The sequence below is a fragment of the Hippopotamus amphibius genome, chromosome 8 (assembly GCF_030028045.1).
Source record: "Hippopotamus amphibius kiboko isolate mHipAmp2 chromosome 8, mHipAmp2.hap2, whole genome shotgun sequence".
Lineage (NCBI taxonomy): Eukaryota > Metazoa > Chordata > Mammalia > Artiodactyla > Hippopotamidae > Hippopotamus > Hippopotamus amphibius.
In genome coordinates, this window is record NC_080193.1 from 10,160,925 (window position 1) to 10,182,800 (window position 21,876).

At 43.2% G+C, this 21,876-nt stretch overlaps 1 protein-coding gene across 1 annotated transcript in view; it reads left to right on the plus strand.

Moving 5' to 3' along the window:
• Positions 1–2,677: 2,677 nt before the first annotated feature.
• Positions 2,678–21,876, plus strand: part of ANKRD13A (ankyrin repeat domain 13A) — a 31,109-nt gene continuing 11,910 nt past the window's right edge. Inside the window, exons 1-6 of the mRNA XM_057744735.1 lie at positions 2,678–3,055; positions 13,339–13,471; positions 14,549–14,673; positions 16,837–16,882; positions 18,303–18,446; positions 19,121–19,310. Of these exons, the coding sequence (XP_057600718.1) occupies positions 2,960–3,055; positions 13,339–13,471; positions 14,549–14,673; positions 16,837–16,882; positions 18,303–18,446; positions 19,121–19,310 (734 nt within the window). The 5' untranslated portion in view covers positions 2,678–2,959. The remainder of the gene's footprint in view (positions 3,056–13,338; positions 13,472–14,548; positions 14,674–16,836; positions 16,883–18,302; positions 18,447–19,120; positions 19,311–21,876) is intronic.

A 21,876-nucleotide genomic window follows, 5' to 3' on the forward strand; every position in this document is an offset into this window, starting at 1 on the left:
TAAACTGACAATAATAGTAGCTCCTATTATTATTGGGATTTGATATTACTATTACTTTCTAATCACAACTGTTTTTTGTTTGTTTTTTCTTGAGGATAAGAATAGATAACCTAACTTACAGGATCCTGTGAGATAAACACAATGAGATGAGTTTAAGCAGCGTGAAGGAGAGCAGAGAGAGATGTGACCCTAATGCTAATGAATATTGTATATGTTGTACGTAAATACAACCATGATCTCCATTCAGCAAATATTCCATGCCTATTGTGCGCCATGTACTGTTTTGACTTTAAGTACTTTGATGAGCAGCCATCGTGGAGTTTTCTGACTAATGAATTAAGAGAGATGTTTGATAAACATAAGACAATGAAGAGAAAGAAGATTAAGTTGCACAAGGCTTCTGAAAGAATAGGAACTCCTGGAAGAGGTCTCAGAAGCACTGGTCTTTGGTTCATCTCTCCATTTTCATAAATGTGTGGTGTGGGCATAACCACATCATTCCCACACATTCCACAGTTAGAGCTCTGGGTTCCATTCTGATGCTCCTTCATCCTGTTTTGGTTTGCAGACTCGAAAATCTTCTGGACTCAACATGTGTGGAGAGTGGATTAGGCCAGGATTCTTGAACAGCTGTTGTTGCAGGCATCTGAAAAGCTGGATGTGCAGAAGCAGGGAAGGCAGAGGGTATGCTTTCAGGATGCATTAAATAACTTTGCCCAGTTATGTGGTCTAGTTGTAGACAGCTGTGCAGAAAGCTCAGGCTGGTGAGTAGCTGTAAGTTGACTTGGTTCTTCATTGAATCAAGGAGCTATAGTGTCTTAGGTTGAAACCCAAAGAATGAACATAATGTTGGCCAACTGTGGTCAAGTCTAAGTATTACTATTAGTCCTTTTGGGCATAACCCCAAAATCAAATGGCTAGCCTCAAAAATAAATGACATTCATATGTGGAATAAACCACCACCTTAGGTAACTTTGCATCATAACCCAGTTTGGAGTTCAGGTAGAACAGTTCTTCTCAGCAGGGGGTGGGGGTGGATTTTTCTCCTTGGTAGTGGGGGCAGGGGGCTGTTACTGGCTTCCAATAGATAGAAAGGCCAGGGATGCTGCTCGACAGCCTATAAAGCACAGGACAATCCCACGTAAAGAATCATGTGGTTCACATCTTCTTTCTAATTTGGATTCCTTTTATTTCTTCTTCTTCTCTGATTGCTGTGACTAGGACTTCCAAAACTATGTTGCGTAAAAGTGGTGAGAGTGGGCATCCTTGTCTTGTTCCTGATCTTAGAGGAAGTGCTTTCAGCTTTTCACTGTTGAGTGTGATATGAGCTGTGGGTTTGTCATATATGGTCTTTATTATGTTGAGGAATGTTCCCTCTATGTAGTATTTTATAATGGAATACTAAATACTACTCAGCCATAAAAAAAGAATGAAATTTTGCCATTTGCAGCAACATGGATGGTCTTGGAGATCCTTATGCTAAGTGGAATAAGTCAGAGAAAGACAAATACTACAAGATATCACTTATATGTGGAATCTAAAAAATACAACAGACTAGTAAATATAAAAGAAGCAGATTCACAGATATAGAGAACAAACTAGTGGTTACCAGCGGGGAGAGGAGTAATATAAGGGTGCGGGAGTAGGAGGCACAAACTATTGGGTGTAAAGTAGACTCAAGGATGTATTGTACAACATCCGGGTATATAGCCAATATTTAGTAAAAACTGTAAATAGCAAGTTTTTAAAATTGTGTAAGAAATAAATAAAAGGAAACAATAAATACATTAAAAAGAATTGCAATGACTTCCTAGGTAGCACAGTGGTTAAGAATCCGCCTGCCAATGCAAGGGACACGGGTTCAATCCCTGCTCCAGGAAGATCCCACATGCCACGGAGCAACTAAGCCCGTGTGCCACAACTATAGAGCCTGTGGTCTGGAGCCCCTGAGCCACAACTATTGAGCCCATATGCCACAACTACTGAAGCCCATGCCCCTAGAGCCTGTGCTCCGCAACAAGAGAAGCCACACAGCAATGAGGAACCCCCACACCACAATGAAGAGTAGCCCCTGCTCTCCACAACTAGAGAAAGCCCATGTGCAGCAACAAAGCCCCAAGGCACCCAATAAATAAAATTAAAAAAAAGAAAAAAAATTATGTGGTTCAAAATGTTTTGGAGTTGAGAAACCCTGGAACAGAACCATCCTCTTACTGCGTAACTAGTTAACACCACTTCTTGAGAGGTTATAATTCCCCCTTGAAAAATTATTTGGTGTTGCCCACTTCCAAAATGGCTCCTGACCAATCATGGAAGTATCTGCCCAGGTCCAAAAAGGCTGCAAGGGAGTCAGTAACTAGAATGGTTTGGTCCAGGCGCTGTTGTCACCCCTGACCGCAGAGCCGGTGGAAGAGGCTCAGTTGTGGGCCGAACCATATGAGAGAGTCGGAGCAGGGGGAAAGAGGTGATGAAGGGTAGACCGAGTTTCCCATGTCGAGATTCTGGGCTAACAAAGAGAGTTTTCGCTCTGTTTCGGGCATTATACTATGTTTCCCGGTGTGGAGATGGAGGTGGGTGGGATTGGGAGGACCCCGGACCAGGTGGCTGGCCTCACCTTCCCCCCCCAGCCGTGGCGCGTGGTGGTTTGCCCCCCCCGCACTTCCCTGTTTGGGGCAGTTCGGCCCGAAGAAGTCGGTTCGGGAGCTGTCAGGGCGGGCGGGAGCGCGGCGGGGTGCGGGGTGGGCGCGGCCGACCCGGTCCCCGACCCGGCCCGCGACCCCCGACCTCCCGCGCGTGCCCCGCACCCGGCCGGCTAGGCCGCCCGGCCGCTTACCGCCCCCCTCGCTCGTTCGCCTGGTTCTCTCGCTTGCCGGCCGCTGGGCGCGCGGGCTCCGGAGACCCCCGCCGGGGCTGAGGCTTGGCAAGCCGGCGGGGAGGGCTCGGCTGCGGCCTCCTCGCCATGTCCTCGGCCCGCGACGGTAGCGGCCACTTTCCCCTGCACCTCCTGGTCTGGAACAACGACTACCGGCAGCTGGAGAAGGAGCTGCGGGGCCAGGTGAGGGGCCAGGCGGGGGTCCGCTCCCAGCTACAGGAGGGAGGAGTCGGGGGTCGTAATCGCCTCCCTGAGCGCATCTCCAGCCGGCAGACCCCTTCCACTCTGCAGTCAGTGGGCCAATAATAACAGGACACGTATTGAGTGTCTAATGTGTTCCAAGCCCTGTGTCGATGCTATATATTTTATCTCTCTTAGCCTTTCCAACAACCCTAGGAGGTAGGTACTGTCGTTAAATTTGACAGAGAAGGAAACTGAGGCTCTCAGAGGTTATGTGCCTTATTACATAAGGTCGCTTACCTAATAAATACCAATTCAAGATTTTAACTCTGGCCAGCTGGCTCCAGCGTGCACCGTCCTAACCAATCAGGCCTGCCTCTCCCCAAAATGTATGAGCAACACACACCTCTCACCTCACCCATCCTTTTTGTAAGGAAGGGCTTGGTTGGGTTTGGAGTCCAGGTTCTAACTCGCCCTGTGACCTTGGGCAAGGCATTTTCCCTCTCTGGCCCACGTCCATTTATTTGTAGAATGAGGGTGTTGATATCCACGTGGGCAAATCTGGTATTTGAGTATTATCAGTAGGTTGGAGGTGATGCCTGGGAATCAGTATTTTAACAAGCTCCCCAGGATGACTGATATATACTAAAGTTTGAGAATCACTGGTACACAGCATCCTTAAAATCACTTCCTGTTCATAAGTGCTTTAATTCCTTATCTTTTACTTATTCCCATTTTTATAAGCAGGGGTTCTCAGTTGGAGGTGATTTTTTCCCTCATCCCACACATCTGGTAATTAATGGAAACATTTTTGGTTGCTGCAAGTGGGGAGTGGGTGTTACTGGAATGTAGTGGGTAGAGGCCAGGGAAGCTGCTCAATATCCTATATTGCACAAATGTGTAAGACACCCACCTCCCCAACTAAGATTTATCTTGTCCCAAGATGTCAGTAGCATTTTGCTTGAGAAACCCTGCCTTAAAGGCATCCCAGCAGTTCTGGGAGGTATTGGTACCCTCAAGTTACAAACTAACAGATTTAGCAGTTAGAATAAGGATTTGTAATTATTTGGTATCACTGTTCTGGTTGACTTGGTTTTATCCAGTATGCTAAAGTTCTGGTTTTTGAACGGCTGAAACTTGACGCTGTAATTGTCAAGAAATTTTAGAGGAAAGGGGGCATTGGTTTTCTTATGGTTGGCAAAAATTCAGCAACGTCAGCATCCCCTCATTTGATGAACAGTTACTGCTAAGTGTGTTCTTGTACCCTGCCGTCTTTCTTTTAAGTCTGTTGAGCACCCACTGAAAGTCAAAAGTTGCTCTTCTCATTTAAATAATCTGTCCAGACAGAATAAACTTTTGTTGTAAGAGTCACTGCTCTTAATTAGATCATGCCCCCAGAGTAAATGATTCAACAATAGGCATCGCAGTATACCTGATGATTTAATTCCCTTTCTCTTACTAGACGTGGCTCAGAAGGGAATCCTTCACCATTTTGCTCTCAGCTTTAAGTCTCACCTTGGACACTTTAAAAATGACCAGACAGTCTTGTTTTTAGGTCTGCTGCGTTTTGTTTCTGCACTTCCTCAGTATCAGCACCGCCCAGCTTCTTATGAAATATTGAGATAAAATACAAGGAAAGTCACAAAACTAAAATCCTATCTGATAGAGAGGTTAATTGTCATTAAACCACACACACGTTCAATACTGGTTTCTGAAAACAGCAGGCTTTTTGTTCATGGGGGGTGAGGAGGAGAGTTTAAATGGAGCACAGTCTTTATAGAAAAACTTGTTCGATGAGAACAAAGTCTTGGTTTATAATCTAAAGTGCGGCATGGTTGTGTTATTTCTTTTTCTTGCAAGCTGTGAAAGAAATGTTAATCAAAAGTTCTCTGTGCTTCTTACCTTGAAAAACATTAAAGACATTTGCAGTTGGAGAATTATAATTTTGTAGCAGGTTGTCTTGGAGTAAATTGGTCCTTAATGCCTTTGACTGTCAAGGAGATCAAGAAAGAATACTCATCTTTGCTAATTATTTGGTTTTGACTTTGCTACTGGTTATCGCTGTGGATCATTCCACAGAGTCCTATTTTCTCTGGCGAAGGGATAGTTGAAGTGTATTTAGAAAGAACATCTTGACTGTGGAAGCTTGACTGTCATGACCATGCATTCAGATTTCGATCCTGAAACTTGGCCATTGAAGGGGTGGAGATGGGAATGGCTTCAAGGGTGTGCAACCTGGACAGTGGCATAGGGCCCTGTGCTCAGCAGTGACTTGTGCTTGGTCTAATGCTCTGCTGTTATTGTCTTGAAATTCTTAATTTTTTTTTTAATAAGGGGCCTTGTATTTTTATTTTTCTCTGGGTCCTGCAAATTATGTAACTGGTTCAGGGTCAAGAAGTTGATGATTGATATCATTCAAATGCAAGGCAGGGAATATTTTGTTGCTTTCATATTTGTCAAGAGCCTGTTAATTACAAAACCGCTACCTACACCTGTGCCTTGGAGGCAGTTAGGTTAATAGCCAGTACCAACGCTGGTTAAGTTGTGAGCTTGGGTGCTTAATTTACCCTTGTCCAATTGGTTCATTACCTGTCAGAATGCGGAGAATAACACTGAACGCTTACTATTTTGCCAGGCACGATGCTGAAATGTTTTATATGCAGTTTTGGATTTAATTCTCACATCAGTCCCCTGGGGTGAGTGCTGTTGTGGTTCCCATTTTACAGGTGAGGAAACAGAGGTGGAGAGGTTCAGTCACCTGCTTACCCAGTAGTCAAACCAGGATGTCAACCCAGAAAGTCACACTCTGCTCTAATCCTGTATTCTTAACCCTTCCGCTTTACTTCTTTCAGTAAAAGTGCCTCCATTTCAGGATTCTGGAGAATGAGGCAGAGAACAGACCAGAAAGCGCAGGCATGTCGTAAATGGGAGCAGTACATTTACCAAGTTGCTGCTGTTATTATCATAATCATCCTGGAAATGTAACTTCTTTTATGTATATTCCAGGTTTTCTACAAAGAACGTGTATTGGTTGCATAATTAAAAACAAAAAATTCTTATCACCCCAGCAATAAAACCAGCGGTTTCACTTGGGACTTTGTTTGCTAGTAATGCTCTGCTGTCCGTTCCTTCGTTCCTTGCATCCCACGAGTGAGATGTGAAGCGGGCACACTGGTAGCTGTAAGAATTTTATTTTGTTCTAGGAACAGCAGCACTGAAAGAATCAAGTTTATCCAGATGAAGAGGATAAGCACGTGTTTCTGAGTGTGAGTGAGTCAGCCCCAGTGCCCCCGTCTTGCTAATAGCTGGAGTTCACTGCTTGTGTAACTTTGCCAACGATGAGGTTGTTTCAGGCTTTCAACGTTTACTCAGCAGAGGCACTTTATTAAGCGCCCCTTAACCCATCAGCTCTACTGTCTTTAATATTCAGTGGGGCCTTGAAGTTGGTTGGTGCAGTTGAAATGATTTGTGTTATGATTATGTCATTTGTCACTTAGCCAGAGAGGCCTGTTAAACATTGTTCGGCCTTCCTGCCTATGCTGGGAGAATGAATGAAAATGTAAGGGGACACACGCAGAGGTCAGTCAGTGCACCTTAGCAGGGGAGGGAAAGCCCTGGGATCGAGTCAGGTGGAGGGTGGCAGATGAGGCCTGACTTCAGGGCCTGCCCCCAGTTAGGGAGCCAGCAGTGAAAGCACGAAATCTGAGCAAGGGGAAGAGGAGGTTCTTAGGCAGCAGCCGTTCTCGGAACCTAACAGGGAACCACCCAGGGGTTCTCATCCCAGCCCGGGGCAAGGCTGGGTGAGGCCACTGGGCGCACGTTCAAGCCTGTGCCTGTTGGCTGGAGGCCCACCGTGAGCCAGAGCCTTGCATCCAAGGGAAAGAGCCTGGAGCCTCCTCTCAGCTGCTTCTCCTCCGCCCTCAGGAGCTCACCTTAGGAACCAGGCCTGTATGGCTATCTCCCCCACCCCCGACTTGGGGTGGGATAACCAGCTTAGGCCACGGCTGCAGAGGACCAGGGTGGTCTGAGAGTGACCGGGAATAAGGGTGGTTGACTCTCTTGAGCGCATGGAGGGCCAGTTAGCGGCCCCTTGCCCAAGGCACCCCTAGGAGGTGCCTGTGATAGTTTCTGAAGCACTGGCTGCACTCTAGGGACCGAGGCTCAGAGGGGTTGAGTAATTCACCTGAGGCTAGTGAGGGCCCTGGTTGTCTGGCTCTGCGGCCCACACTCAGCTGCGCCTCGACTGCCACTGGAGGCCAGCAGGAAAGAGGGCTTGGACAGGAAAAGTCGGTGGGCTTAAATTAGCACATAAGGAGATGTGTAGAAATCTCATTCCTTTTCTTCTCTGGGGGTCACTATGATAGTTAAAAGGGTGGGCTCTTTTTTTTTTTTTTTTTGGCATTTTTAATCTGGTACAGCTCATGACTGAAGAAACTTTAAGGAAAAACTTAAATGATCAGCTTCAACAGTGAATTCCAGTTAAAATCTGAAAGCTCTTGCTCACTAAACTAATGTCATTAGTTGAAGACCCTAAGCTCTACTATGAACTGTAAGGAAATCTGAACAAATCCCTTTCAGGGAGAAAGTGACAGCTTGTATGAAACGATGTATTGTAGGTGTATATGATAATAAGAGCTGACTCTTCCAAGTGCTTACAGTGGGGTTAGGCTTGTGCCTTTGCCCTTGTAAGAACCTTGTAAGGTAGGTGGTTTTTGTTTTTTGTTTTTGTTTTTTTTTATTGTTTCCATTTGACAAGGGAGCAAACTGAAACTCAAGAGAAATTAAGCAACTCGTCAAATAGCATATAGATGGTAGATTAGTTTTATGTGTTACATAAAACATACATATGTTGATTTTTAAGCATCTTTGTTGAGATATAATTCACTTATGCAATTCACCCATTAAAGTTTATTATTCACTGTTTTTTAGTATATTCACTGAGTTGTGCAACTATCACCACTATCACATTCCAGAACATTTTATCACCCCAAAAAGAAATCCCACACCCATTGGCTGTCATTCCCTATTTTCCTCCAACCCCTTCAGCCCCAGGCAAACCATAAAGCTTGCTGTCGCTATAGATTTGCTTATTCTGGACATTTCATATAAATGGAATCATACAATATGTGACTTTTTGTGTTTGGCTTCTTTAACCTAAGACAGTATTTCCAAAGTTCATCCATGTTGTGGCGGGTATTAGTACTGCATTCCTTTTAATGGCTGAATAGTATTCCATTGTATGTATATACTACATTTTGTTTATTCATTTGCCAGTTGATAGACATTTGTTTTTTCCCACCTTTTTGCTATTATGAATAATGCTGCTATGCATATCTGTGTACAAGTTTTTGTGTGGTTGTATGTTTTTATTTTTCATGGGTAAACACCTACAAGAGGAACTGCTGGGTCTTGTAGTAATTCTGTGTTTAACTTTTTGAGGAACTACCAACTGTTTTTCTAATTGACTGCACCATTTTACGTTCCCACCAGCAGCGTGTGAGGGTTCTAGTTTCTCCACATCCTCATTAGCACTTGTTATTGTCTGTCTTTTTGATTGTAGCCATCCTAATGGGTGTGAAGTATTATCTCATTTTGGTTTTGATTTGCATTTCCCTAATGATTAGTTATGTTGAGCATCTTTCATGAGCTTATTGGCCATTGGCATATCTTCTTTGAAGAAATGTCTATTTAAATCCGTTGCCCATTTTAAAACTGGATTATTTGTCTTTTTATTCTTGAGTAGTTAGAGTTCTTCATATATTCTGGATACTAGCCCCTTATTAAGCATATGACTTGCCAATATTTTCTCCCATTCTTTGGGTTGTCTTTTTACTTCCTTTATGTTGTTCGAAGTACAACAGTTTTCAGTTTAGATGGAGTGTAATTTGTATTTTCTTTTGTCTCTTATGCTTTTGGTGTTGTATCTAAGAAGGTTTTGCTTAACACAGGTCACAAAGATAGAATCCTATGTTTTCTTCTAAGAGTTTTATTGTTTTAACTCTTACATTTAGGTTTATGGTCAACTTTGAGCTAGTTTTTGCATATGGTATATACAGTACTTCCTTCTCTTGCATGTGGATATCTAGTTATTCAAGTACCATTTGTTCAAAAGATTATTCTTTCCCCATTGAATCATTTTGGCACCCTTGTTGAAAATCAATTGGCCATAAATGTGTAAGTTTATTTCTGGACTCGAGATTGTATTCCATTGATTTATATGTCTGTCCTTTTGCCAGTATCACACTGTCTTGATTCTTGTAGCTTTGTGTAGTAAATTTTGAAATCGGGAAATGTGAATCCTCAAATTTTACTCCTTTTCAAGCTGTTTTTGGCTATTCTGGGTTCCTCGCGTTTCCTTATGCATTTTAGTATCAGCTTGTTTGTTTCTGCAAAAAGTCAGCTGGAATTTTGATAAAGATTGTATTGACTCTGTAGCTCAGGTTGGGGGGTTTTGACATATTAAAATAGTAAGTCTTCTGAACCATGAACATGGGATGCTTTTCCATTTATTTAGATCTTAATTTCTTTCAACAGTGCTTTATGGTTTGCAGAGTATAAGGTTTATACTTCTTTTGTTACTTATTCCTAAGAGTTTTATTCTTTTCAATGCTGTTGTAAATGGAATTTCATTTTTGAGTTGTTACAAGTGTATAGATATTCAATTGATTTTTCTATATTGCTCTTACCTTCTGCAACCTTGCTGAACTCCTTAGTTCTAATAGTTTTTAAGTGGATTTCTTAGGATTTTCTATAAATGAGATTTTGTTGTCTGTGACTGGAGATAGTTTTATATCTTCCTTTCCAATCTGGATGCCTTTTATTTCTTTTTCTTTCCTTATTGCCTTGGTTAGAATCTCTAGTACAATGTTGAATAGAAGTGATGGAAGAGAACATTCTTGTCTTATTCCTTGTCTTAGGTGGAAAGCATCTAGTCTTTCACCATTAAGTATGATATTAGCTGTGGGTTTTTCATAGATGGTTGCTGTTTGAGGAAGTTCCCTTCCATTCTTAGTTTGTTGAGTATTTTTGTCATGAAGGGGTATGGGATTTTGTGAAATGCTTTTTCTGCATTGTCTTAGTGCATTTGAACTGTGGTAACAAAGTATCATAGAATGGGTAGTTTATAAACAATAGGAATTTATTTCTTATAGTTCTGGAGCTTTGAAGTCCAAGATCATGGTGCCAGCAGGGTTGGTGTGGTGGCTGGTGAGAGCTCTCCTCCTGGTTCATAGCAGATGCCTTCTCACTGTGTCCTAACAAGGCAGAAAAGGGTTAGCAACCTCTCTGGACCCTCTTTTGTAAAAGCACTAATTCCATTCATGAGGGCTCCACTCTCATGATCTAAACACTTCCCAAGGACCCCACTTCTTAATACCATCGTCTTTGTAGGTTAGGATTTCAACATATGGCTTTTGAGTGGTTGCTTTACATTCAGACCACAGCATGCATTTATAGAGATGGTCATGTGTGGATTTTGTTTTAAATAAATTTATTTCATTTTTTAATTAAAAAAATTTTTTGGCTGAATTGAGTCTTTGCTGCGTGCAGTCTTTCTCAAGTTGCGGTGAGCAGGGGCTACTCTTCGTTGCAGTGCACGGGCTTCTCATTGTGGTGGCTTCTCGTTGCGGATCTTGCGCTCTAGGCACGTAGGCTTCAGTAGTTGTGGCGCACCGGCTTAGTTGCTGCGCAGCATGTGGGATCTTCCCGGATCAGGGATCGAACCCGTGTCCCCTGCATTGGCAGGTGGATTCTTAACCACTGCGCCACCAGGGAAGTCTGGTCATGTGTTTTTTATTTTATTCTATTGATATGATGTGTTACATTAATTGATTATCAGTTGTTAAGCCGTCCTTGCATTTGTGGGATAAACTCACTTGGTCATGGTGTACAAAAACATTTTTTATATGTTGCTGAATTTACTTTGCTAAAATATTGTTGAGGATTTTTGTATCTATATTCATAAGAGATATTGGCCCGTGGTTTTGTTTTTTTGTGATGTTTGTCATAAGATAATCCTGAGCTTATAAAATGAGTTGGGAAGTTTTCCTTCCTCTTCTATTTTTTGGGTTTGTGAAGAATTGGTATTAATTCATTGAATGTTGGGTAGATTTCACCAGTGAAGCCATCTGGGCCTGAGGTGTTTTCCCCTGGGAAGTTTTAAAATCACTGATTCAATTTCTTTACTTGTTATAAATTTTTTTCAGATTTTCTATTTTTTCCTAAGTCATTTTTGCTAGTTTGTGGCTGTCTAGGAATATATGCATTTCATCTAAGTTCTCATTTGTTGCCATACAGTTGTTATAATATTCATTTATAATACTTCTTATTTCTGTAAAGTTGATAGTAATATCCTCTTTTCCATTTCTGATTTTGGTAACATGAATCTTTTCTTTTTTCCCCTTGGTCAGTTTAGCTGAGAGTTCATCAATTTTGTGGATATCTTCCAAGAGCTAACTTTTGGTTTTATTGATTTTTTCTCTATTGATTTTCTGTCCTTTTTTTCCACTGATTTCCACTCTAATCATCATTCATCATTTGTTTTAAATCACACTGTCACCATAATATATTATGTTATTCTTCATCTCTTCTTCCCAATGAGAAGGAGAGGCACAGGAGGCTCTGAACAGTTAGCCGTGCAAAGTGTGCAGCTATGTGACTCAGACATACAGTCTTCCCTGTGGTCCAAAATAGAACTAAGTCAACAACTTAATGTATTTGGCTTTGATTTTATACATCGTACCTAATGGTTGCCCAGGAGCTTAGTCCGAGATGTTGGTTTTGTTCTAGGGTGTGAATTAAAGTGAGTAGAGTTTCCCCTTTTGTGTGGTAAATATTGTTAAGCATGTCCTATGTCAGGCAGTGGGCTGACCCTAGCATGTTTCATATAGCACATTGAACTTGTTGAGTAAGAAGACAGTATCTATAAGGGACATGAAAGAAAATAATGAATTTACTAATTATTTATTTCCTACTAAACTTCAGCTCAGTCAATAGTTTTAGGCCATGTTACTTATTTTAAAGAACAATGATTTAATGCAAATTAGAGTCTAGGGTGGCAGAAGCTAAGAAATATGACTTGGATCCTGCCCTTTGGAATTCTCTTTGGTGAGATAGACAGGATGTCCCCTTGGGAAAAGTCAGGGAATCCCAGAAGGTGATGTGGGCCCCGTTCCAGGAGACATGTTGGCATTTCAGCACCTGAGAGAACGCTGAGGCCTGGGCTTGGCCCACGAGGATGCGTGTTCACTTAGCAGTGTCTTCAGCCACTTCTGTTTTGCCTCAGTGGCACTTCCTGTCTTTACTCCACAATAGCCGTGATACAATTAGCAGAACAGGGAGACCCAGTAGCTGTTGGACAGTAGCTGTGTATCCTGTCCCACTTACCTTCCTTTTCTGTGGCCGCTAGTGGCTTGTTCTGGATATCTCTGGAGGCTGCACCACAACTAGCGTCTTAAATCAACATAAAGCACATTTTCTAAGCAGTGTCACAGCACTTAAAAGTTTATACTAAAAGCCCCATGGCAGTTTCTTGTGTCCTTGGAAGAATGTTCAGAGCCGTCTTTGGAAGGCAGCACCGAGTCGTTCAGACTGAGCTCTGGAGACCCGGTGCACATGCCGGGAGGAGGGCCAGAATAGGAAAGAAGAGCAAAAGCCAAATGGACATTTATCTGCAAATCTGTCCACACACACGCCTGGCAGACCGTGCTCGTTGTCCATGGGACTCGTGGGTGCTGCTACGTTGGGGCACTTGGAACTCAACGCACAATAACGAGAGTGGTGTTTTGGTGGGAATCCAGCTAGAGAATGTAATTTTATTCTGACCCAAATTATCTTCTGCACTTTCAGTTTTGATTAAAGTCCTGCACTTCCTGTTCTAGACTTGAATGCTGAGATGTGCTGGAGAAATCCCCCACGTTCTGCATCATAGGGTGGTTGCATTTCCATGAAAGCCCTTAGCCTTATTTAGACTTAATTTGAGTGCTGTTGCATTGAGTGCCATTTGTGCTTAAGGTTGTGTTTGATGATCTGAGGCCTATAGCCAGTGTTTATTTATGAGGCACTTAACTTTATAGAAAAAGGAACTCAGTAACTGTCATCTTTATTTATAGCCCCAGAGTCATGTTTCAGTCTTGCCCTTGTGCAAGCATTCATTTTCCCATATATTGCTGTCATGAATATGCAAATCCTGTTTTTTAAATTTTTATACTTAATATTATCTCTCAAACTCCTTCCCACATTTTTATACAGTATATCCAATTATGTAAATGCCAATGTTTACTTTACAGAACGTGGAGGCTCTGGATCCACGAGGTCGAACCTTACTGCATCTTGCTGTTTCTTTGGGACATTTGGAATCTGCTAGAGTCTTGCTCCGACATAAAGCAGATGTTACAAAAGAAAATCACGACGGATGGACAGGCAAGTATACTCGTAAAATAACTTAAAGCCTTTCATCTCATTTTCTGAATAAAGGCCAGTCTCAATCCTCCTTGGACGCAGCTGCTCGTCTGCAGCACAACGGTCCGAATTGTGTCCTGGGTCAGAAGCCCTGGGTAGAGGGTGACTCCTCATCTGGAAAGCGGCTCTCAGCGCACCAGACATGAGTGTGAAGGCCGGATTTCCCCTGGGGAACGTGGTGGTAACTCCAGCGAACCCATCAGGATAGACAAAACCAAAAAGAAATTAGAGCTGGAAGTAGGATCCTTTTCCAGTGAAATCCTGGCACTGTGCTTGTTTTGCAAGCTCTGGTACTATTGGTTAGAATAATTTTGAGTTGACTGAGCAGGGATACACACAACACAAGCCCTGCCTGCCCATCTCCACAGTTGTGTGATCACACAGTAAAAGCCAGCTCTGAAGACACTGTCAGAATTTCAGAGCCAATGGTAAGAAAGAGGGGGAAGGGAAGAATGGCAGGGTTTACTCGAGAGGCTAAGAGTGGTCTGTCCTCTTCTCAGTTAGGTGAGGGCTAGAAGGACGTAGTCGTGGTCATAAAGATCAGCTGGGGCTGCAGCCTCTGTCCCACTGTGGACTTTTTTTTTAACAGGTTTATTTATTTACTTTATTTATTTATTGGCTGCGGTGGGTCTTTGTTGCTGCACACGGGCTTTCTCAGTTGCGGCAAGCAGAGGCTACTCTTTGTTTTGTGGTGCGCGGGCTTCTCACTGCGGTGGCTTTTCTTGTTGCGGAGCACAGGCTCTAGGCGCACGGGCTTCAGTAGTTGTGGCTTGTGGGCTGTAGAGCACAGGCTCAGTAATTGTGGCGCACGGGCTTAGTTGCTCCGCGGCATGTGGGATCTTCCCGGACCAGGGATTGAACCCTTGTCCCCTGCATTGGCAGGCGGATTCTTAAACACTGTGCCACCAGGGAAGCCATGTCCCATTTTGACGAAAATGTTGGCCTTTGATCCAGATAGCTACTTTTCAAACTGGCTTTGGAATTTGTTAGAAAGTATGAGAATACAGGGGGATCACATTTCACCCTTTTGCCTTGCAGTTCTGCACGAGGCCGTGAGCACCGGCGATCCTGAGATGGTGTGCATGGTCCTTCAGCATCGGGACTTCCACAACACATCCACAGCCCTCGAGGGGGTTCCCGAGCTGCTCCGGAAAATCCTCGAGGTAGCCATCAACAGTGACAGTGCCATCACTGGAGTTGCATGTTGACACGGCAGCTGCAGACACAGTTTGACATCCTTGTGCGCCTTCCTAAAGATTGTTATGACTTGTGACTAGGATGTATTGAATACCAAGTAGCATTATTCCTAGCTTTTCTAAGTTGTTAAATGAAGTCTGTCACAAATTATGTTTCCACATCACCAGTCTTCCTCTTTTAAGTGCTATTTAAAAATTATAACTAAAGTCAAATGGGTATCAAGCAATGAATTTGTGCAGCTGCCTGTTTTCCTAAGAGTGGCATCCCGAGCTTCAGTCACCTTGTGGAAACTGTAATGCACATCGTTACTGTGTGGGGATTTTCAGGGCCTTGTTAATGCTCAGAAGTCTGTGTGCAGCTCTCCTTGACACCCGTGTCACTTCTAGCCGTTAGTATTTTGTGACTTCTAATCCATTGCTTTAGTTGATTTATAGTTATTGGCTTTGGGGCAGTTTATCTCTCGTGTATGAACATGTATGGGCTCTGTGGCACTTAGAACATTTTCTTAAAAGACTTTATTTCTAGGCTCTGGGATTGTCTTGGATGATGGTTACCATTCTTCAGATAACCTTTGTCACTTGCAATAACCATCTTATCGGTCAACCATGTGCAATATTCCCGAGGCAGCAGAAGACGAGATAGTACCAGTGCTTCAGTTTTCATGTCGTTTATTCTCAGTTTAAGCACAGAAGTGAGCTCCCCCAGGTATTTCCAAAGATATTTGCTAGATAAATCGGCTTTCCGCATTTCTTGAGAAAAGTCAACAATTCTGTTGAAGAAAGGAGTAACTGTGCTGTGAGACAACTGCTTGTTATGTGACCACTCTTCTTAAAGAAAATTTCTGTGACACAAGCTAAATCCTGCCTAAAACATTCATTTTCCACATACTACAAAGAAACCGTCCATGAAATATGAAATTGTTGTATCCATTGTTTTTAAAATAGATGTGTGTTTGAGTGCATGAAGATCTCATAGGTTTGTTTTCTTATCTAACTCACTGTAGGAGGAACTAAAAACATCATTTGTCCATTTGACAAAGCAGAAAATGACTTATTTAACATGCAGTCACTCACATTTTAAAAATTCAGTGTAAAAAATTTTCTTTTTTTCACCTGTATTGATCCATAGGATTGAACTGCACTGAATTGCATTCTCTGCTGGAAATTATAAACTCACAAATAACCTGGTGCTTGGTGGCACCAGAGGCTGTGCTTGACATCATGTCTTTCAACAGCGTCTCCTTGTTACGTGTCCACATTTCTCATCCATTGCCCCTTGGAGTGTCTTCACATATCATTGGAATCTGGTTTTTCTGGAACAGAAAAACACCTGGAATTTCTAGTATTTCTCCTCTTGCATGGTAACTGTTGGGTTTCTTAAGTCGCTCTCCAAGAGCCTTCTATAGGAGTTCATGGTGGGTCAGAAAATCATCCTAAACAGGCCTGCTGGTGGTGAAACCTCAAAAAGCCAAATCCTAAAAGTTTAAGAGGAAAGTAGGGGCAAAAGTGTGTTAATTGGAGGGAAAACTCAACTTCCTGGGGGTGGTGATGTCTTGCAGCCTCTTGGTTTCAGAGTGGTCCGATAAACACCAAGCACTTCCCAGCACTCAGAGCCTTTCACTGTCAAGTTCCCCGTAGAACCGATGGGGTCTACACACGCTGCGCTCTGCTTAGACTAGCCTGTGACCTATACTGCATGGTGGTGCTTGGGGCCATCCTCCTGGCTCATGTGTCATTGCTGTTAGGAACCCAATGGAGCCCCTGAATCAGATTTGACTTTTATCTGCCTTCAACCTTGTCGCTTGCAGTTAACTTTATTAACTGTCTAGACATATTTTATATTGAGATAAAATAACAGTCTGAACATAAAATAAGCATTTAGTTTGAGGGGTTTGCAATTTATGTTTCTTCTTATTTTCTCTGTTCTTTCTCCCTCTCCCTTTTAAACAACCCTATTAACAACGCTTACGGTGTTTGTGTTTAGCTAATGGTACCAAGGGTGACTTATTTTTTTATTTTATATTATTTTATTTTATTTTTTAAAATTAATTTTTATTGGCGTACAGTTGATTTACAGTGTTGTTAGTTTCCACCGTAAGGGGTAATTTGTTTTAAACCTTTGTCCTTCAGGCTCCAGATTTCTACGTGCAGATGAAATGGGAATTCACCAGCTGGGGTGAGTGGCTGTGGGTGTGAATATAGGTTTATTTTTCCTTTATAAAAGTTATGTATATTTTTTTAAATCTAGGAAAATTCATAGATGAGAATAAGGGAAAATAGTCACCTACAGTCCCACATAAGCACAACTGCTGTTAATGCTTTAGGTGTGTTCCTTCCAATCTTTTACCACGTGCATAGGACTTTTTCTTCCAAGCATTCATCAATATAATATATAGACAATTTTGTCTCCTCCTTTTGTGAGTTATAGCTGACATTTATCCATATTATTCGTTTTTTTATTTATTTTAAAAATTATCGATTGGTTGTGTTGGGTCTTTGTTGCTGCACGCGGGCTTTCTCTAGTTGCAGCAAGCAGGGGCTACTCTTTGTTGTGGTGCACAGGCTTCCCATTGCAGTGGCTTCTCTTGTTGTGCAGCACAGGCTCTAGGCGCGCAGGCTCAGTAGTTGTAGCACATGGGCTTTGTTGCTCCGCAGCATGTAGGATCCTCCTGGACCAGGGCTCGAACCCATGTCCCCTGCATTGGCAGGCAGATTCTTAACTACTGCGCCACCAGGGAAGTCCCCATGTTATTCATTTTTTAAAATCTCCCTTTAAATGGCTGAAATCTTAGTAGGTTTATAATAACTCAGTTACTCATTTCCTTATGTAGTTCAACGTGATTCTTTTAAACTTGTTTTTCTAAGGAGGAAGATGAGATGAATATTGGAATAGCTTGTTTTAACAAAATGGATGTATTTCTCCAAAATTTTATGTAAGGCAGATTGACTGACAGTAATTTTCCTAGATGTTCTACTTCTGTTTCTTGTAGATCAGTTAATGACAGCTTCTAGCTGCCAGATTTTCAGCTATTTTCACTTCCAGACTTCCCTTTCAGGCAAGAAGTCATATTTGTAATAAAATGTTTAAATGACATAAAAAGTATATGAAAGAAGAGGACTTTAGGTTCTTCTATGAAACTGGGTTCTCTTTAATGCAGATAACCACTCTGATCTCAGATGTTGTTAAAAAGCAGCATGTTTTAGACATCTGATATTTTGAACGGTGGGCATGACAGTATGGTGGCCTCAGCCAGATGGCGAGAGTAGCATATGTGGATGGGGACAGCCAGATGGACGTAGGCTAGCCCTGATGGCGGTCAGTAAGAGGGGTTCACTCGGGATTGAGAATACTCTTGGGAAATTCATTTAGCATTTTCTCTTGACAAGACATAGATTTGCAGTTTTATAAACAGCTATAGAACAGAAAGTCCATTTTTATTGTTGAAGAATGACTTCTTGTGCCAAGCCCAGTTCTGTATGACTAACGCCATCTTACCACTCCTGTCCTTTCATTAAAGTCAGAATCCTGATTTCTGGGACCTGGCTGTTCTGCTTGGCCCTCAGGGTTTTCTCAGTAGTACACTTCTCTTCTCCAGTGCCCTTGGTTTCCAGAATATGCCCGAATGACGTCTGTCGCATTTGGAAAAGTGGTGCCAAACTACGTGTGGATATCACATTGCTGGGATTTGAGAATATGAGCTGGATAAGAGGGAGGCGGAGCTTTATCTTTAAGGGAGAAGGTAAGTGGTTCTGTTGTAGTAATCACTGCTCTTGCTAAGTTCAGAGTGATTTTTAACCATCAGAACGTATTCACGTGTATGTGCCTCTTCCGTGTCTGTCTGGGGCACGTTTGTTATCGTTGTTGCTCTTACTGGTTACTCAGCTCTCAGTTCCTGTATCTCATGTCTTGTCTGGATAGTTCTCTTGCACACGTCATTTAGCATCCAACACTTGTTATCCTCTTGACATGTGACGTTCCTAAACCTCCGAGTGCAAGACTCTGTCTCGTATCTCTTTATATTCCCTCCACGATCAGGCATGGCCTGCCTCCTGGAGGGTGAAAAATGATGTGGCTTAACCCAGTGTTTTGTGTAAATAACTTCTATTAATTATGTAATCATATACTTAAAGAAGTACACAGATGAAATGCGTTGCTAACAAAGAAGGCAAATTATTTTAAAAGTCTGCATCCCTGGGGAAGGTGGCCCAGAGCTTCCTCTGAGTTATGGAACGTTGGCCAGGTCATTCTTGGGCACGTAGGTAATCAATCATCAGTAGGCTTTAGGTTTTATCAGCTAGCGCTGGCGGGGGGTGGGGGGAGATATGAAAGATGATGCAGTTTAACACGTGAAGCTTCTCTGGTTTTGCATCTTCCTTGCACTATGCTTAGTTGCGCCCTTGTTTCCATGAACAGACAACTGGGCGGAGTTGATGGAAGTCAACCACGATGACAGAGTGGTTACCACCGAACACTTTGACCTTTCCCAGGAAATGGAGCGCCTCACTCTGGACTTGATGAAGCCAAAAGGAAGGGAGGTTGAGCGGCGGCTCACAAGCCCAGTCATTAACACCAGCCTCGATACTAAAAACATTGCTTTTGAAAGGTACGGATTTAGGTTCTGCATTTTCATGTCTAATCCCTTTACTGCCATCTTTAGTGGCATGTATATATTAATTGGAAAGTATGGGTGGATTGGCATGTTTCTAATATGGCATAAGAAACACTAGTGGGTTTTAAAGTTGATCTCTGCTCTAACCAAACAGAGACCGCAGCTGACATCCTTTACCATATGTCATTTTTATAGCACATTGGTTTAAGCCTTGGAGAAATGTGTTCATATTCTTTTATGGGCCCTTTTCTAATAGATTTTACTTGAATTTTATTTTTGTGTTTGGCAATCCACAAGACTCCCTAGTCCCAAACCATGGAGCTTTGAGTTTCCAAGGTTGAGTCGATCCAGTATTGAGTGTAGTTATACTGATAATAGTCAGTCAGATTCACACTGACGATTAAGTGTGGTTCTCCCCACTGTCCACCCCCTGCTTCCCCATGAGGCTTAACAGTTTAGAGCAAGAGTCTGGCGGGGTTTCCGTTTTATTCCAGACTTTAGCTGGGGAGACCTCTGGGGAGGTCTGCACCTCGGTTAACCAGCGTGAGAACACCATGTCTGGGCCTCTGCCTGTGGGCAGCACCGGGGCAGGGAGGGCCTTTATAACGGAGGGTGGAGGGTGGAGGCTGTCCCAGCTGTTGGGCTAAGTGTTTCTACAGTAGAACACACTGAACTGAGGGAGTCTGTAAGAGCCCTGAGTGTTTGCCTAGGATGTCACATCCAGCTCTCTGTAAACCAAAGCAGCATAGCCTGAGGTGACATGGACAGTATTCTCCTGGATTTAGGCTTTCTTTTCTCTTAATAAATATACTAACTGTTCTCTCTTTCTTTTCTTCTTTGCTTCCAGTATAAAATTTATTAATAAAACTGAGAGTCTTCTGTTTAGTCAGACATAAAGTTTAAGTGCCCCTTTCCCCTAATTTAGATCAAGCTGTGGAGTTAGGGTATTTGTTGGTGGCAGAAAAGAAAATGCCAGGTGTGCTGCTGCTTTGGTGGTGGCACCTGCCCCCTCTTGCCCCGAGGCAGGGTCAGTCCCCTGTTGCCAGCCTCCTTGTACCGGCCTTACCACGTGACAGCCACTGTCTTCATGGGACTGACCTTGGCTTTACCTGTAAGGGTCTTGGGAAGACATCTCCAGGCTTCAGCATTCGCCTCTGCAGGCCGGGAGGGCACGCTAGCTTAGGGCTTTGCTCATAAAGCTGGAAGATGCGGGGGGGGGGGGGGGGGGGGGGGGGGCGCCGAGGGCTGGAGGAACCTGGCGCCGTCGGCAGGGCTGCTAACTGTGTGGCTTTGAGCAGGCGGCTTCATCTTTGGGTTTCTGTTTCCTCAGCTGAAAGGAAAAAAAGAGTGAATCTCGAGATGAAATCTCAGATGTCATGAAAGGAGCCACTGTTCCCTCCAGTTCAGGAGCAGAGTTTAGCGTCATTGTTTGCTCTGAAGTGTAATTTATGGAGAGTGTGTTGGTTGCTGGCTGTGACCCAGCAGAGGGTAGATGGGCAATGACAGCCCCTTCCATTTGTACTGAGTTGCACTTTGTATTCCTGTGGTCCCGGGGTTTTCAGACGGTTCAGCATAACCCTCATTTTGCGACCATCAGAGGGTTGCTGAGAGAGAATTTCTAGAAGGCAGCTGCTGTTTTTGGTGGTGCTTAGAATGAAATTGGTGCTCAGTGCGCTTCTCATGCTTTTAGCAAAGGGCTTGAGCCCCTCTTGAGGGTGAGGTTTGCTGCTAGAAAAAAATGTGCTTGTTTCCTTCTTACCCAAGGTGTGAGTGAGTGTTCAGCTGGTTAAATTTGGAAGGTGTGGGTCTGTTATAGTATGACAGCCTTTTTCATCATTTTCTTTGTTCTATTCTTACTCAGAGCTTGATGCTTGCAAAGTAATACTTTTCCCAAGTGAATTTTGGGCCTGCGGATATACACCCCCTGGTTGCAGTTTGGATTTTTCTAAAAGGTTCTGCTCTGCCCACCTTAAACAGAACATTCCCTGCCACCCTCAGAGCCTTTCTCCACACTGTGTGACAGCCTCCGAGTCCCAGCAGCTGCGAAGTGGCCTTCGGTGTGGTGGTCTCAGTGGAGACGGGCAGAGGTGAAAATGGCAAAAGAGGAAGCTGGGTTTTCTCCTGTCATTTTCAGATGCCTCTGCACATACAGTTAATCAAGGAGCCAAGGATTTATTAGAATCTTGGTTTTAAAATAGGATGTAGACGTTGAGTTTAGTAACTAAGCTGTCAGAGAGTGGACGTGGGGAAGGAGGTGGAGTAGCCAGGATTGCAGGTAGAGAGGATATGGGTGAGTGAGAAGCGTGGCGGTTCCCAGGGAGAAGGTGCGGCTCTGATTTCTCAGTATCCGCAAAGGATAAAGTTGAGCCGACCTAGTCATCCTTTGGTCCCTCGGAAGACCGAGGGCCAGAAAGTGAAAATTTTCCATGCCAAGGTATCAAGGTTTTAGTGAAAGACAGGAGCTGAGGGTTGAACTGTTCACCCAAAGGAATATCTTGATTTTCATTGATCACTGACTAATTTATTAATTGGTCAGGCGTGGTCCCTAAATTTGCTTCTG